The sequence below is a fragment of the Haliotis asinina genome, chromosome 2 (assembly GCF_037392515.1).
Source record: "Haliotis asinina isolate JCU_RB_2024 chromosome 2, JCU_Hal_asi_v2, whole genome shotgun sequence".
NCBI lineage: Eukaryota > Metazoa > Mollusca > Gastropoda > Lepetellida > Haliotidae > Haliotis > Haliotis asinina.
Genome location: NC_090281.1, coordinates 96,199,900 through 96,218,642, shown reverse-complemented (window position 1 = coordinate 96,218,642; position 18,743 = coordinate 96,199,900). Strand labels below are relative to the sequence as shown.

General features: G+C 40.2%; 1 protein-coding gene across 2 annotated transcripts in view; it reads right to left on the bottom strand.

The window, feature by feature from the left end:
- Positions 1–2,067: 2,067 nt before the first annotated feature.
- LOC137273050 (sodium/myo-inositol cotransporter 2-like) overlaps positions 2,068–18,743 on the bottom strand; it is a 43,449-nt gene continuing 26,773 nt past the window's right edge. For both annotated transcript variants that reach the window (XM_067805489.1, XM_067805488.1), the window contains exons 6-15: positions 17,499–17,604; positions 13,198–13,278; positions 8,396–8,604; positions 7,786–7,921; positions 7,227–7,334; positions 6,788–6,938; positions 6,190–6,358; positions 5,751–5,966; positions 4,967–5,069; positions 2,068–4,133 (exon numbers count right to left, since the gene is read on the bottom strand). In XM_067805489.1, coding sequence (XP_067661590.1) covers positions 3,946–4,133; positions 4,967–5,069; positions 5,751–5,966; positions 6,190–6,358; positions 6,788–6,938; positions 7,227–7,334; positions 7,786–7,921; positions 8,396–8,604; positions 13,198–13,278; positions 17,499–17,604 — 1,467 coding nt within the window. In that variant the 3' untranslated portion in view covers positions 2,068–3,945. The remainder of the gene's footprint in view (positions 4,134–4,966; positions 5,070–5,750; positions 5,967–6,189; positions 6,359–6,787; positions 6,939–7,226; positions 7,335–7,785; positions 7,922–8,395; positions 8,605–13,197; positions 13,279–17,498; positions 17,605–18,743) is intronic.

Below are 18,743 nucleotides of genomic sequence, written 5' to 3'. Positions count from 1 at the left end.
TCATCCTGCTCCACAAGATCTACAGGGTTTTCGGGGAGCTCTTGTGCAAGAATGGGAGGCTGTTCCACAGGCGTTCTTCATGAACTTGATCGGAAGCATGAGATCTCGGTGTAACTTTGTTCAGGACCAAAGAGACGGCTACACAAATATTGATTGTTGTGACTTTCCTCTTTAGGGGAATCCCTTTGTTTGATACCTTTTTCTCATAACATAGCACCAGTCACTGTCCTCTGTTAATAAACTATGTCTTTTTTGTATAAATTTGCCACAACATATATTATTTTGCATTATATTACGTCATTGATACATTACCATTCAGTAATGACGCTGAGTATATATGATAATTATTTATTATAATTATTACATGCATTCGTCTCCCAGCACTTGATTCTCACAGATATACTCCCTGACAATAAACACAAATGCATGGTGTCGGTGGATTAGTTTAACGAATCAAATCATCGGAAAGCAGCTGGGTTTTCCCTCATGACACGCTTCTACAGCTGACAGCAGTTGCCCGTATTGACATGACATGTCTAAACACGTGTCACAATCCTGTACAACCAGTGCGCTTCCTGTGTACAGATTAGCGTCATTTTCGTCTTTACAAACACACCATTCTGCATTACTAAAGGATGGGCATGCCATGTGCCTCACTCTGGCTGGACAACCTGTTACAAGCTGGCGGTTCGTCTCTGACGGTGCTGATGTACAATACAAACCTGTCATGACAGACACTGTAAAGGATGTGACAAATCGGGACGTAGTGGTCTGAGGGTTATGATGCACACACGTGGTCTACAGGCGGAGAAACCATTTGTTCTCTGTTAGTGCAGGAATTCCAGTGTCAGGTTATGGTTACAAGGGATCAACGAAGGGTATACCCGATCTGGATTCACCAGTTTCCAAGTAACCAGTGGTCGGTGTCGGCTTCGGTCACAACATGTGTTAAATGTTGTTCATACAGATCAAAGCGTGTACGAACGAAAACACTACTCTTTAATCTCATGTTCATGCTTAGGTTGCTGGTCTCACACGTGCCAAGGCCACTTTGTCTGCACGTGAAAGCTCATTGATGTGTGTGTTTATGTTTGTGATTTTTGTGATACGTCTAAAGGCACATAACTGACGTAATACTCTCATCGTCTTCTCCAGCAAGCACCCTCTTCTTCTGTGGGCCGCCTGATCCCCTCAAGCTGGACATATCCATGCTCTCAAGTCACCGATCTCAACAAAGAAGAACTGGACAAAGTCACTGAAAAGGACGCAAGAGATTCCAATAGGAGTAGTGGGGGTCTGTCATATCACTGCATGGTGTGATCTCCGGGGTCATCCTGCTGGACACTGGAAGTCTAGATCTGGTAGAGACTTTCAAACAGTTTACAAAGACTTGAGGAATTTGCGTACGTCTAAGCTATAAGTGGGTGACTTTAGTTTCACGCCGCACTCAGTAATATTCCGGCGATCTGTAGATAATCCAGTCTGGACTAAAACAATACAGTGATCAACATAATGCGTATCGATATACGTATTGGGAACCGATGACATATGTCAACCAAGTCACCGAGCCCGATCCCGCGATCCGGTTAGCTGCCTCTGACGACAAGCGTGACTTTCTGAAGATCAACTCTAACCCGTATCTTTACGAGTTCTAAGGTTTGAGTGATCTTCGTAGGGCGTCTTTTGTCTTTGCTCCAAGTTTTTACTTTATATAAATATACCTGAAAGACATGTATTGTTGCAGATTACATTGATTGTAAATTGATGTAGTTTCAATTGTTTGGTCAATTCTTCTTGTCGCTCTGTCGTGTTTTACCATTCCAGTTGATGTGATATCTCTTGATCTGAATGTGAATTTAGGTAAACCAATACAATAAATCATTTCTGTCTCAAAAGGTGGCGACATATGTCCCTGAACAGTGTGTCAAAATACGAACAATAGTGGCCAGTGTCACCAAAATACCATGTGCGCACACACAGCCAATATGATCATTAGTGAGCGATTTTGGTTTTACTGTAACCAGTAGGCATCATCCACCGCCCTAAATATGAAAAGATAAGCCCCGGTCCTTTTGCTGTACAATAAGGTACATCGTTTATTTCTACAAGATATCGATACAAAATACTCTGTATACAAAGATCATGTATTACTGCATACCGTTCTGTATAATACACAAGCCATCATCCATGTTATTGTTGTTTGCGTTTTAAACCTGTACAGTTACAAAAGTTTACGATGTTTCTATTTGTAACACCTGAAAATAATCACAATCACACACATTTGTTATCATAGTGTAAAGATTGTCTGGTTATTTGTGACCCCGTGACTGCATACATTGATATTTCATTATATAACATATACTGTATGAAATAAAGTAGGAAACAATTGTTGAATGTTCCCCTAAGAAACACCAGATACTAATGTCGTATTTTGGACTAAAACGTTACTGTAGGATGTATGCTTCTCTTGAGGGGAATACGGTCTGATGTATGCAGGTTGCAACAGTGTTATAATAGCCGGTAGGCGAAGGATAATACTATAGGGAGAAGCATACAACATATTTATCTAACCGCCATGTTAACTGTACAAAATATCTTTTCTTTTATTTGAAAGATCACGACCGACTTTAAGACAGGTAAACAAATGCCTCTCGATTGGAATTTGAAAATGAGTGAGACATAATCTGACAAGCTTAAAACTGCATAAAAACGGTTACTTATGTTGAAGTCGAGTGTGCAAACGTTTCAGTGTATAAAATAGTTTAAATACAGCAGTGAAAGTCCGTGAAATAAATGTCTCCAAGGTGAGCTCCAAAACAGCGCGAACAGTTTCCAACTCCGTGCACTGCATGCGTCATGTTATGACTTCATGCGATTGTTACCGATTGCAGTTACCGGTTACCGTGGCAGCTGGAAATATTTTTTTTTCACTTGTCACATTTCTGAGAACTAACTTTAAAGCCTCATTGACCATTAAAATTAATGCATTTTACATGAAGGTAAGATAAAATTAGTAATGCCGTCCTCAAATACGCGGACACCTGAAACATACTGACAATGTAAACATATAGATCTCCGTCCCAGTTGTCCCAAACTTACTTCTTTAACGTTCAATGACATTTGAACCGATGGTAACGGGAGATATTAAAAATTGCACACAATTATCAAGTAAAATCTTAGGCGAACGGCCAATCTACACGATCGAAGTTTGGTGTGTGCATGCTTGGAGTGCATGAAAGGAAACACGAAGATTAATAACTAGTATCAACAAATGGTTTATATTGTCATGGTTGAATTGTACGATCTGCTTAGAAGGTTCAGCTATAGATAAAAGTCTGCTAAAAGTGATGAAAAACCTGATACATTCAATTTCACAGAAAATAAGAAGCAATGGTGTCCAATCTAACCCGCTCACTACTGACACCTCTGATGTTGACAGGACGCTTCCACAGCATCAAACAGAAGACTGTTGTGCGTATATGGTTTCAATGTCTCTATGAATATTCATATGCAATCACCTAGAAAATGAACTGATGCACACTTAATGCAAAATAATGACTTCACTTAAAGAATAACAGTGATGAATAATTCTACTGAAATAGGTAATTGCTCGTGGCAACCAAAGTAGGATGTATACGTCTCCTTTGTTGTTTCCAACAGTTTCATATTTAGTTCATTAAAGTAAATAATTTGTTTTCAAAATTCTAATGTTTGGCTTTTCCGAGGTAGTCGATATGCGACGTTGATCCGATACCTACTGGTATGTTCGTGAACAATGTGCTTTCTAACTTAAATTACTCTGCATCATGCAATATTTAGAATACATACAAAAATATTTTCTGAATGTCCCGAAAAGACTCTCGCAATTCTGAAACATTAGATTACAAGTTTTGACAAGACATTATTTTCTTAAGGTTACAGCACAACGGCTCTACATGCCCGCTCCTATCCATAATATCCATATAGAAATGCAAACACACACAGAAGCACAACAGCATTAACGTCGAGGAAGAGGTTTAACTTTTCTGAAATTTTAAGACTGAATTTCTCTTGTATTAGATCAATCACGTTGCCCTCCTCTGCGGCGTTTTCCAGCTTGACGTCCAGCGTCGTCGTCGTCTTGGCGTCATCATCTACAACGTCAAAGAAGTACGTATATCCACACAACTTATTTCACAGGTGACGTCTGTGTCATACTATTCGGTGTTTTATCCAAGAGGTACTACAATGATGGATATTTGTTTCGTTTTGTATTTTTTAAAAATGATGTTAATGATTTTTTAATGATTATTAGTTGACAGAAAATGAAAACAAGGAGTATTCCTTCAGAGGGAAATGAATTTGCATTCATAACTATTTGTTAATTTGAACACGATAGACAGTTATCTGCTCAATCTAAAACAATAAAACAACGTCGCTGTGTTTGTTTTATAACTACAAGTATGGAATAATATTTATGGTTTATACATGAAACACTGAGTTGAGAAGAATCCGTATCACCACTAGAGAGAGAGAGAGAGAGTCCTAAATCACACAACTGAACATCACTTTAATACTATATGAAAGGTAACAAGCTTAAGTAACACAATAACGACGGAATAAGTAAAATATGTTTTTAGGATTCTTGCGGTGGTCATTATTAGTATAAAAAGACTAGCATTGTACTATGTTGGCTGCTACGTTGAAATTACAAATAACACCAAAACATAACCAGTAATATGAACATTGGTGGCAGCAATATTCACGAAACTTACGTTGGGCTATATGGGAGACACACCATCACAGATCCACCTTAAGAAATTGAGAGAGCAAAGCGTTGAATTTTCTTTACGAGCCAGTTAAATTTGATGTGTGGCATCTACAAAGACATAACAAGCCAACGTCTAATATGATGTTTCTACTGACACGACCATCGACCAAACGGTTCTGGAAATATGTGTGTCAGCAGTTAACAACGAGTGCTTACTCTGAGTCATGCTCTTCTTGGTGTTATCTTGTTCCTTCACCCTGTATTTAGCGTTTTCATGGCGGATCTTTTTACGAATACTCCAGTACGTTAATCCGTCCGTCTGTAAACAATGAACATAGATATCATGTTAATAATACCCACGTTCTTCTACACCTACAACCTACATCTTTCACAGGTGCGTGACCATCAAATGTCGTTTCCATTCTTTTTACACTTAAATCATGTGATCTTCTCTGGAAACAGTTCATGTCGGTGTATTTTGGATAATCCGTATTTAAACATTAAATAATGCAAGTTTGGCCAATTCTGTAATGTGTTGTTTCATATCGTACATGCCGACATGGGTGTGTATATCTCAGTTTGTTTGCATTCACTGATTTCAGATTATAGCCTTATAAATGACAGGTACCCCGGTCGTCTTAGGTGCCGCTGTTTAGAGGTGTGTCTCCTGGGCACGTCAGATACATCTGACTGTTGGTTCTGATGCCGCTCCGACAATTGTTGTCTAACACTGGCAGCTCTATACCCGATATTCTTGGGTTCACAAAAGTAAACACCTGGATACTGCACCTCAGCGGGCTTCTCCTACATCACTTTGGCATAACTGGAATACGGCCATTGACCCAACTCACTCACATTGACGTCCAGTCTAACAATGTTGGTGAGCTCTTGCCTAACGCCACAATAGTCCAGCTATATGGCGGCGGTCTGTTAATAGTCGAGTCTGGACCTGTGTGTGTGAACATAATGAGTGAGACTACTGTCCAGTGTGACTACTTACATATATCTTGTCCGGCTCTTCCGTCATAAGGCTGACCGTAACGGCTACAATGGTGGTCACACAGAGGACGATCCCAGAGAAATACGTAAAATGCACCTTAGAGACGACACTGGGCCTGTTGTCCACATTACCACACCCAGGAGAGGGATACACGAAGTCCAGCACAAGACGACAGATCCCAACAACTTGTCCTACGGCTACGCCCCAAAATGCACCCTTGGGAGGAAGAGTAATTTAATATACTTGGCAGCTTATTAATTTTGTAGACCCGTTCTATTACGAGTCTTAGTTCACTGATCCGATTTGCGTCCCTTTGACAGATAGTTTACGGTAAGTCACAGTTCGGGTACTTTCCAGGTACAAATGAATAGTTGATCTTCATTAAAATTCAATAATAACATCTTTCACATTGAGAAGTCAGTAGTGTTAATGTACAAACCTTTTCATTGATTCTGGGTACAAATATAGCGAGGATGAAAAGTGCACAGATTGGTGGCGCTATGTAGCCATTGACAGCCTGGATGTAGAGGAAGAGTTGTCCTTCCTGAGACGACATAATCAGCGGAATCCAGCCCAGACTCACAGCTACAAGTACCAGAATAAACGCCCTGAAACAGTGGATAAGTGAGTGAGTGAGTGAATATTGTTGTATTTGTATCACTTGTCAGAATATCAGACATGTGCTCCACACACCCTGTCAATGTCCGTCCGTGCTGCTAAGTGCCAGCATGTCAGTGGATACCAACGCTTCCAGTGTGTGATGTAAAACGTCCTGTACAGGAGAAGTAACGTCACATGCCATCCATGCACTGCAGCCGTAGGGAAAACCGGCCTGTGCATACATGCATTGTTCTGATCAACAAAATAAAACTTGTCTGCTTTTTAGACTTAGATGTTCCCTAGCTCTGACTCCAGTTCAGTCCCTGTATGATAGTGCTGAAGACGACTAATTAACGTCGCTGAGCTATTATATCATTTGGGTCTGATCATGTACTCTCACCAGAGATAATGAAAACCGTCTTATCTTGTGGTTTTACCTGCCCACGATGAGAAGCTCCCGTTCAGTAGCCGCTGGTCTCGCCTTTCTCCACAAGTCCATAGTGAACACTGTGCCGGCACTGTTGAAGACCGACGTCAGCGAGCTCATCAACGCCGCAAGCATCACCGCCATCATCAGCCCGCGCAGTCCTACAGTAAACATACATGTTAAGTTGAAATATCGATACAACCCATGTACTGAGATCCTGTGTGTATGTGCATGTTTTCAGAGCTATTCCCGAGTGTGTCAGGAATATTCATTTCATATTCAGGAACGTTATAAATACTCTAAAAACATTGAACTTGCAGGCTCAAAATTAATGGGAATCGGTACTGAACACAATTGAATGCATGGAAACAGTGCTAAACTATTCTCTCAAACTACTCGCAGCCTCCTATTTCCAACAAGATGGTCTTTAGGTTGTGTGAGGAACTCACCAATGGGTGCTAGGGTGAGGATGAGCTTTGGGTAAGCAATATTGGAACATCCAGCCTCGTTCCCACACACCTCTAAACACGTGGCAGGGTCCGCGCAGGCCACTTCGGCTGCAATGTCAGGTCAAGGAATGAGGTATACTTCTACCGGTAATTCATTAAATCAGTGAGGTGAGACTGAGAAACTTAGGTATAAAATGACTGCTCGTTATACACAGTCACAGCTTGCTGATATTCCACGTTATGTACTTAGGACGTGCTCAAGTCGTTAACACTGCTATGTTCACCGTATTCACTAAACTATCACCCATGTTACCCATCATAATATAAACTACTCTCTTCCCCATCAACAAACTACATCCATATTAAAAGGTGCTTGCAATGTAGCATCTGGTCAAACACACGCACGCATGCATGTACATACACAACAAACAGAAAAAAACCCAATAAAATCAACAAACTGTTAAAGCCGATGCTTGTGCCAAGACTATTTTCCAATAGGTAAATACTGTAAAAAAGTTGGCCTTGGCCACAGCAACAAGATGAGAACACCGGCGATTACATGTATAGAGGATCCTGCTGACCATGCCGGGCAGAATGATGAGAAACAGTGGCAGTATCTTCAGGTAGCCTGCAAACACTGTGGCGCCCTTGGCGTGAGCCATGTTCTTGGCAGCTAGGGCTCTCTGGACTAAAATCTGAAACAAGACAAAAGAGCTGTCTGTAACTAAAAGAACACAAACTATGTGAATAAAAGATGAATACTCTCCAACTACCATTATAAGGGCATCCATCGTGCCGCTCTTTCTTGATGTGTGGGCGGTATGGGTAGCCTAATGGTTAAAACATTGCTGGAATATTGCGAATAGCATCGTAAACCCATACTCACTCACTCACTCACTCACTATTGAGACAACAGTACTCGTGCACCAGCATTAAAGTTATGTATTTGCTGTCAATGGCAACAACAATTCGTATTACTGAGACAATATATTGTGCACACTATAATGCTCACAAGCATGATAGAAGAATATGGATTAATTCAATGGTAATTTAAGTCAATACGTGTGAGCAAAATGCAGCTATATGCCTGAATACCAGCGCCTTGAGCAAGCACTAGTGGGTGGATATGTGCGCTTTATAAATATCCAATAATAGTAAATAAGTAATACCTGGTCGGCACACCACGCCCACAGCGATGCAACGGTTGACCTGATGATAATCCCTGGCCATGGCAAGTCGCCAGTCACGGGATCCCGGAAGATATGAAATGCGTCTGCACGAGGCATCCCGCACGTGTTGTTCCTTGTCGCATTGGTTTCGGGTATAGCATAGAAGTATTTGGTGTACAGGCCGTCAATACCCCCCACTTGCACGAAAGCTGAAGTTAAAAATTTGGATAGGATGTAAGAATGGGTAGGCCTATGTTCAGAGCCTTCCCAGAAGTGGGGAACACACGTACCTGTTAGCTCTACGTAGTTATCTTGGATCAATGTATAGCAAAATAAGTATAGTCACACAACATATAGGCATATTATAAATTGTTGGGGTTTGAGTTCAAAATCCCTAGCAATAGTTTCATAAAATTCTACCATTCAGATATAGAGAAAAATGCGATCAAACCTTGAAGGACTTTTAGAAGTGGAATGCATACAAAGAAACAAGCGTACGCTCGGAAACGTCCAGTGATTCACAACAGAGAAGTTGACACATGTAAAGTTTGCATTTCTTTAAAAACTGAGAAATCAACACTGACTTGTTATGGCAGGTAGATGTAGTTTAACGTGAGTTAAAATTTACAGTCACATTGGAAATATTTCAGCCGTCTCGTGCCTACAACAATAATTACAAGTAAATTATAAATATGTGTCAACGAAGAACAGCGAAACAGTAAGATAATCACACATATACAGACTGTACCCTTGCTACCTGCAGGGACCCTAACTGGATTTGCTCCATCCCTTCAGCCGCTGGCGAATGTAGGGAAATTTGGCCAAAATTTAAAACAACAACAACAACAACAACAACAACAACAACAACAACAACAACAACAACCCCAAACATTTTCAAGCCAAATTGACTTTGATAGTTTTGGGACTTACGTACCCTCTCAGAAGGACGATAATTTTACGATACTTTAAACTCCTTTGAGGATACACTATCATACAGCCACTAACAATCGCAGTTGTTAATTCAAAAATATATTTAATATTATAAAAATGTATCTTTTTACAAAATATACTGTTCAAAATCCATGCACTAATTTTATTTCCTATAAAAAAATCAATTATTTATAAGAAGAGCATCATATCATTAACTGCAATTGCGTATTACATGACTCACAAGCTGATGCGCCTGACAGGCGGCGAGGCTTTCACAAGCTGATGCGCCCGACAGGCGGCGGGGCTTTCACTTGTCTCTCACAAATGTGTGTTTTTCAAATTGATATACACCGTATAGACTTTCTAAAAGTTGCAAGGACATGCAGAATAGAGTTGGGTACCCAAAGATATGGAATTCAAGGTATTTTTGTCACAGAGAAATTGGTGTTTTTGGACCTTTTTCATTTTTGTTTTGTAACACCCAAGCTGGACTATTTCCAACAGCCATGGATAGTGACCTAACCAGTTCACAGTTCAGAAGCGAAGCAAGAGAAAGAAAAGAGGCAACCTTGAGAGAGGGACAAGGGCTGGGAGACAATAAGTCACTGGTTACAGACCAGCACATGATTCAACCAATCACAACACAGAACCAGTCAACACTCAAATCTTATACACATTCAACCCCCTAGACTTTCTCCAACTGTTAAAGTGTGTCTTTTAAATGCTCAGTCAGCTTGCAACAAGTGTGTGGACATTGTGTGGACATTAAATTTTTGCAAGCTGACTCCGAGGCGACATCATTTGAATACATATTTTTCCAAACTATTCATGGAAAAACTGCTACCAATGTTTTGGCTTTGTATCGACCGCCACCTTCCAGGAGGAACAAATTAACAATTACAATGTTTCTTGAAGAAGTCTCTAATTTACTGGATATGCCGTGTGTCAAGTCAAACAGGTAAGAAACGGAATAGTGTCACAGTAATAATGATAGAGCTCTTGCAATCGTACAACTGTCTTCAAATTGTAAATGATTCTACACATATTTTTGACTGGGTAATTAGATGTAAAACTGACAAATTCATCACAGACGTTCATGTGTCAGATCTCCAGCTATCAGACCATTTCCCTATCACACTGCATCTCGACATGACTCGACCCCCGCCACCTGTGGACACTGTCAGGTGTAGAAATATTCAAAAGATGGATATGGCGTCATTCCGTTCTGATATATTGAACTCAGATCTTCTTAAACATCCACTGACCGATTGTGAGGACTATGTCAAACTACAACTCTGTGCTTCTTGAACTGTTGGATAAACATGCTTCAGAGAAAGTGAAAACCTTTCCTCAGGGATCTGATGCAGGATGGTTTCTCACTTCAGATGTGAAGACAGCAAAGGCTGAGAGGAGGAGTGAAGAACGACGATGGAGGAAATCACGTTTTGAGGTACATCGTTAAATTTATTGTGCCGCAAGGAATAACGTCACGCTTTTACTGAACCTGTCAAAATAGGACTTCATAAACTCAAATATGTCTGAGAGTAAATCAGACACTAAATCGCTGTATGAAGTTATGTTCAAGCTGCTGGGTAAACAGCGTAATGTCTCACTCACTGACACTGTGTCTCTGTCCCAGATTGCTGAACAGTTTTTTTCCCTATTTCCAGAAGAAGATTGATGGCATTCAACTTCAGATAACTCTGGATCAGGCTGCACCTGACATAATTGGTGAAGTGGTAGAACATGGTTGTTCTAATCAACTCTCTTCTTTAAGTCCTTATTCAATAGATGATGTATTGAAGATTATTAAGGCTTCAAAACCAACACCTTGCATTTTGGACCCATTTCCTCCCAGAGTTGTGATGAGTAATATTGATATACTTCTCCCTGTCATCACAGGCATTGTAAATTGTAGTGTCCTGTGTGGATCCATGCCTGATTCCTATCGACATGCAGTGGTAAAACCATTGCTCAGAAACATGGACTAGATGTGGATGTTTTGAAACATTATGGGCCAGTCTCAAATCTTCCATTTATTTCCAAGGTTATAGAAAGGGCTGTTATAGATCGTTTGGCACAGCAAACGATCACCATTTCTACGATCCATACCAGTCTGCATATCGCCCACGAATCTGCACTTCTTCTCACGGTGAACTCATTGACCCTTGGTATTGACTCAGGAAATGCAGCATTTCTGGTGTTGCTCGATCTAAGTGCGGCCTTTGATACGGTTGACCATTGAAGATTACTTCACCGCCTAAAAACTGACTTTGGAATCGCAGGTTTATGTTTGAAGTGGTTTGAGTCATATCTCTCAAACTGTCTGTTCTCTTTGTCAAATCCAGTTAATCTTACTTGTGGCGTTCCAGAAGGATCGGTCTTAGGACAGATTCTGTTCACCCTTTATACCAAACAGTTTAGAGAAGTCCTTGACAAGTATCAGCTACCTCGTCGACAATCTGCTGATGACACCCAGTTGTCCAGTTGTCTTCAAGTCACAACCAGGAGAAGCAGCAACTGCAGCTGAGTGTGTCACTTCATGTTGTGCCCGTATCAAGAGCTGGATGAATGTTAAGAGACTGAGACTGAATGACAGTAAGAGAGCATGCTGTTTGGACCACGTTCAAGGTGCGAGCTGTCTGATCTACATGATCTACAGATTGGGAGATGTTTCATTCCACTCTCCACAGAAGTCTTGGGAGACTTGGATAGTGAACTATCGATGTCCAAACATGTCACGTATATTGCAAAAGTCTGCTCAAATCAGCTTCGCAATATTGGCAATATACGTAAATTCCTAAGTCAAGTTTCTGCAGCTGCCCTGGCACTTTCTCTTGTGATCTCGAGAATTGATTACTGCAATGGACTTTTCACCAACGCTCCAAAGTCGGCCATAAACAAACTCCAACACATTCACAATACGGCTGCCAGGATCGTGTCTTGCTCCAGGAAGTATGATCACATAACCCCAATCCTTCGTACCCTCAACTGGCTCCCAGTACAACAAAGGATATTAAGCTATCAGACCCTGTGCTTCGTGTACCAATGTCTGTCGGGAGATGCTCCAGAGTATCTCCGTGCCTGTGTCGCACCATATATCCCGGCTCGATCTTTGAGATCAGAGTCCCAAAATTTGCTGACTATCCCAGTTGGACAGAGATCCTTTTCATTTACAGCTGCGACTGAGTGGAAGCAGTTACCAAAATACATTAAAGACTGTGCCACTTTCTCTCTGTTTAAATCCAGACTCAAAACATATCTGTATAAACAAGCATTCTGTGGTGAGTCAAGTCAGTGAACCCTTGGACTGTGCGCTTAGAGCATCAAATATTCACGGAGTCATGCGCAATATAAATGAACTATTATTATTATTATATTTAAAAGCAACAATTTAAGATCATATCACTAATTTCAGTGTTACATTAAATCTCTAACTGCAATATTATGTTATCCTAATACAGCATATATAACATCATACAACTAAATGACTAATGACCTATGACTCAGAACGTTCATGAACTTAGAAATTCATTGTAATTTGACAGGACTGATTTTACGTATGCTCTGGTGTTGCATGATTGTCTCGAATACATCAATAACCTATAGGCACTAGGCCACGATGGATTCATGTGTGATCACAGTTTCATGTTTACATGTGAACAGAACAGACTGAATAACGCACACTCTCTGGTGATACATGTCACAGGCAAGAACGTGATGAAACAAATGTCGCATTCTCGTCTTGTCCCTTCGCTTCCTCGTCTCCCTGTCTCTAGCTACCTCTGTCTCTAGTTACCGCTACCCACAACTACAGGAGGTGATGTTCTCTCCAGGCCACAGTAGTGCTGCTTAGTGAACAGAATACTCACCCATGATAGCCAGTGTCACGGCTCCGATTAACATCACTATAGTTTGGAGGGTGTCCGTGAACACGACCGCGGCCAGACCTCCTGGAACACATGGGATGATTCATGCATAACCAGGGATTGTTCAGGGCGTCATAATGACCAATACGTGTGACGTGTATAGAACTTCATATATATCAAATGGATACATAAAATCTACAGGCCTGAATGAAATCTTCAGGCCCCACTAATAAAAACAAAATGGACTACCCTGTACTCAATTTTACTTTGTTCGATGCTGTTACTATATGGAATGAAATCACATTCCTGTCAAAAAAGGATATCGCCAGATAATTTATGCTGGGCGCTGGGCCTCCTTCGAACGCTACTGACAGCTGTTACTATTTGCTGCTTTCGAGCTGGAAATCCATGCAAAACTGACTACAAGGAAACAGAAACTCGATGAAAGCAGCCGGTGCACCACAAACAGCCAGAAATAAATGATATTTCTCTGGCGCTTCAACGACTATTGGAGACTGAGACAGGCATTATTCCTGGGTAGAGATAGGGGTTAGGGGTGACGCATAATAGCATACTACATTCTTGATCTTCTTGTTCTTGCATTTGCACGTCCACTCTATCAACACCCCAGCCGCCTTAACGATACGGTCAGCTTTAGAAGGGATAAAGTGAGAAGTGAGTTCTCTCGTAGCCCCAGTATTCCAGTCACAGAAGTTCACAGGGGTTCGGGAATAAGTTTTCTTAATGGTCAAGTGCGGCGTGATCAAATTATGCATTTATTCTTTCCATATTCTCCCATGACGCACTGTACTGAACACAACAATAGCGTTTCACTCTTGTGCAGTCCCTTCTTTGTCAGGCCTGGCCGGGACCATTGTTTAAGAGAGTAAACACTCAATGACGATAACAGCATATCACACAATCGCCTCTCAACAATGTTTAATAACCCTGGTATATGCCTCTCCATACACATATATCTAACAACTCAGAGTTGTAAATAAAAATGTTCTTGCAGAACGGACATATCTTGTGCGATAAGACATCTCATGGGGAAATGACCAAACAAACTGAAATGACATTTATGTAACGGAATGAACTATTTCCAACGTCTTTGCTGGGACATCTAAATGATTGAATCCGCAATGCTGTTATCGCCACAGTGAATAACGTCATCCAGTGAGAATTCATTAGAGGGGCGCTGATCCACACCTATTAATGCTCACTTGTCCACTAATCTAAATCCAAGGTATGTTCACAGATTAAATACGCTCCAAATAAAGAACTTGAATTACAATCGACGTACGCACGGGTCAGTGCGACCCACTTGTTGTGAATGATCTCGCCGACACACACACATGTGTATATATATTTGTGATCCAACAGAAAACTATATTGTATGTTTATTGACTTCTCTAAAGCACTTGATACCGTCTGGGGAATTGGACTATGGTCAAAGATGTAAAAAAATGAAATCAAGGGGAAGATTCTCACTTTAGTAGTTAATATGTATGAAGATATAAAATCTCTAGTACAAGTGAATAACACAACTTCTGATTACTCCCTGTGCCTTACTGACGTCCGACAAGGTGAGAACCTCTCTCCTTCTCTTTACTTGTCTCCCTATTCTTGAATGACACACAATCTTGTTTATACTCTAAAGGTTGTGAGGGTGTTAACGTTGATTCCATGATTATTGTGTGGATTCAATTCATTGTATTACTTTATGCTGATGGCCTACAGAAGTCCTTTAATGCTTTTAACGAGTGTTGCATTATGAAGAAGGTAAACGTTAATATTGTGAAAACTAAAGTTGTTTTATATTGAGGCTGTCCTGCTTTGTCATCTAAACTTGCCTTCTTGTACGGCAGAAATTGCTTAGAGATAGTTTATTCCTATACATATCTTGGAATTAACATGCACACAAACAGACGATTTATTTATGCAATAAAATCTCTATGCAAAAATGCACAAATTGCAATGTATGCTCTACTCAGGAAGTCTCAGAGGTTTGGGGGTTTGAAAACCTACCCTTGATTGAACAAATTCATCTTAAGCAGGCCTCCTAAACTCTACCCTAAACGTTATGGTATATGGGGAACAGGAAGGGAACCTCTAGATATCAAGATATACAAGCGTATGCTAAACCTTTGGCATAAATTACATTTCCAGACAGGTGTGACTAAGTTCTCTGAAACTCTCTTTAGTCTGTGAGGTTAGTTTTTGAAATTAATAACAATGACTAACCACGCCTAACGTGTATTGTTTAAACCATATTTGGAATAATCCATCAGGGTACTCCACCCCATGGTCAGTTTCAAACTCTGAAAGGATTCTAAAGGACCAGTTCTTCCAAAAGTGAAAGGGCGATATCACTGCAAGCTCCAAAGTCATATATTATTGCCATTTCAAACAATCTTTTGGATTTGAATCATAGCCAAAGATAACAACTGATGAAATTGCGAACATCAGACCATAACGTCCCTGTGATAACTGGCCGTTGGAATTGATTACCTACGGCGAAAAGACTTTGTCCTCTCTGTAACTCGCCTGCTAAATCAGATGAGTTCCATTATCTCTTTAAGTGCGAAACTTTCACCCAGGTGAGATATGAGTATATACCCAAAACATTCTGCCAATTCCCAAACGTATCTAAAATGGCCATTCTTCTTCAAGCAAAAGAGACATGCATCCTACGTAACATTTCCCGATACCTTAAATTAATATCATCAAAACTCAGGAGATAATTCCTGCATTCCATAAAAATTTCCTCCCGTTACTTGTTGCCATGTACGGTTTATTCGCAAGGCATTTGTGATGATATGTCTGACTTATGCATGCAGTTGTATTCATGTTCTGCGGTTTTACAAATGAATTATAACTTGTAACTTATATCCATGTATATTCTGTCATCTTGGTATATATATATAAGCCATACATATATGTAAACAGTTGTCAGGTGTGATGATCAACGAGATAAAAAACACCAATGTAAAAACTCTTGAAACAGTGACATGACCAGTTGAGAAACTATCGCTAGTTTTTACTTCTTTGAGTGGCATTTAGAAGGTGGTATGATGAGCAGGAACGATGTTTATGGAGAGAAAACGTGTTTATTGCAATTGCAGCGACGTTTCTACATTACTAATTGGCATGTAACCGTCGTATCAATTGCAACAATAATGCCGTCTATCCATAAAAACCCCTTCCTGTACATCACTAGATGTTTGTTTGCCAAGTTGAATCGGTTAGAGAATTTAAAAAACGAAAGTGAGTTGTGGTTGGTTCGCTCAACTTCCCAGCGTAGACACCTGATTGGATAAAAAGCCAGCCAAGGGAGGTAATAGATGTATCGGGCTGAGCCGTAGATGCATCCAGGGTATAGTGGAGACTTTTCGGAATGTATACCCTGGAGATATCGAGGATGTACACAAGGCCGCTTAGGAAACGTATAAAATGTATACATATTACAATCATGTTATCAGTTCTCTAAACACATGTGTACTTTTTATGAAGTTCCGAAGTGCATATTAATATAATAATATATAGGACAAAAATTAGACAAGAGTCTAAAGACATATATCAACATATATTTTCTATCACTAGCAGATGAAGTTATACTTTAAAATGGGTTCATTTGTAATCGTAACAATGAAGATGGAGAAAATAATGAGAAAAAAGATTTCATCTATGTTGATCAATGTCAGGATCTACATATCATACATATTATACCAGTTTCGCTTGCAGGTGGCGCAGCAGAAATGCCAACCCAGTCAAGTATTCTGGGATATTATCCGGGTACTGGCGGGAACAAAATAACAAAAGCAACAGCCAAACTCGTGGAATTGCTTTGGATCATTACAATTTTGACTAGATAGCAGGGGGACACTGTGGCGTACAGTAACTATCAAGTTAAAAGATTACGGGAAAGGTCACGTCGACGAAGAAAACTATCATCACAATCGGTTGTATCCTTGCCACATTTAGTGGCGTTCATTTGTTAGACTCAAATGTTCATACACTACAAAATAACATTTGTTAGACTCAAATGTTCATACACTACAAAATAACATTTGTTAGACTCAAATGTTCATACACTACAAAATAACATTTGTTAGACTCAAATGTTCATACACTACAAAATAACATTTGTTAGACTCAAATGTTCATACACTACAAAATAACATTTGTTAGACTCAAATGTTCATACACTACAAAATAACATTCTGCTTGGTCATATCATATGAATAATGCTTCAGTTTCATTTACGATTCTTATACTTGCTCATTGCACCTGGATAAACATACCGACAACTGTATAGAGAGCGGTCACGGCCAGCAGTGGTACAATGGACAGATAGATATTCCACCCCGCTGCCTGTTGGATGAATACAGCACCGGCGTAGATGTCTACCTGTAGAAAAAAGCATATGTTGAAACGGGGGCATCCCGCCAGGCCGACATTTGAAACAAATGGAGATACAGATGGGTACGCCAGACCGACGTTTGAACCAAATGGAGATACAGATAGGTACGCCGGGCCGACATTTGAACCAAATGGAGATACAGAGAGGTACGGAGATACAGATAGGTGCGTCAGGCCGACCTACCGGTGTCGTTTGATAGTACGGGGTGGTGTCAGCACATGGCGAGTTCACCACTTACTGTATATACTTTGTAAAAGGACTGCTTATTTGTGAATACTTGTCACAGAGAGTATGACAATAAAAGAATGATATACATATATTTACCAAACCAACACAGTGGAACCATCATGAAACACACGTACCAAAGACCATCGATCATTTTAAAATTTGGCGTGGTCGCCTTAAGATGTCCATTTCAGAGGCTCAAACATCACTGTAAATTACATCACTGTAATTAGTCGTAACTGGGGGAAAGGAGGAATGAAACCCTCTTTTACCAGGTAGAGGGTAGAGGCTTCCATAGAAGAGAAAACACTATTGTACTATAATATGGACACCCGGTTCTTGACTCTCAAGGACAGACTTGAAGCGCCAACCGCATCACTCCAAAGCATTTCGAGAGGATTTGCGCCATGCTTGCACTTGCCATGAATAAAAGTGTATGACATGTGAATGAAATAAATGTATAAATCTGACGGATTAATTGGAATGTCTGAATGTATTTAAGAAATGTATGAAACGTGCTTGTCATTCTATATGAAGTGCGCTTAAAATATATGTATTATACAGATAAATTGCCCAAAATGTATATGAAAAGTGCTTGTGAATGGTAAATTGTATAGATAGATGAAAGAACAAATGTTCCTGTTATGAAGTAGTGAAAATATTGGCTACAAATAAGCGAATCATCTTGCCAGGCGTAAGAAAAGGTTTCCAAAACTATTTTTTGACATGTTCCCCAGGTTTTTTCCGCCACTTTCATTGTTTCCTTTATAGATTGAAAAGGGCAAAATGTTGCGCCAAGCCGACTTGCTAGAAGGAACTAAAGTGAGCAAATTAACCCTATTGTCGGTGCCTCCCTGTTGACATGTCAATTCCCTATAATATTGTTAATGACATTCTCTTA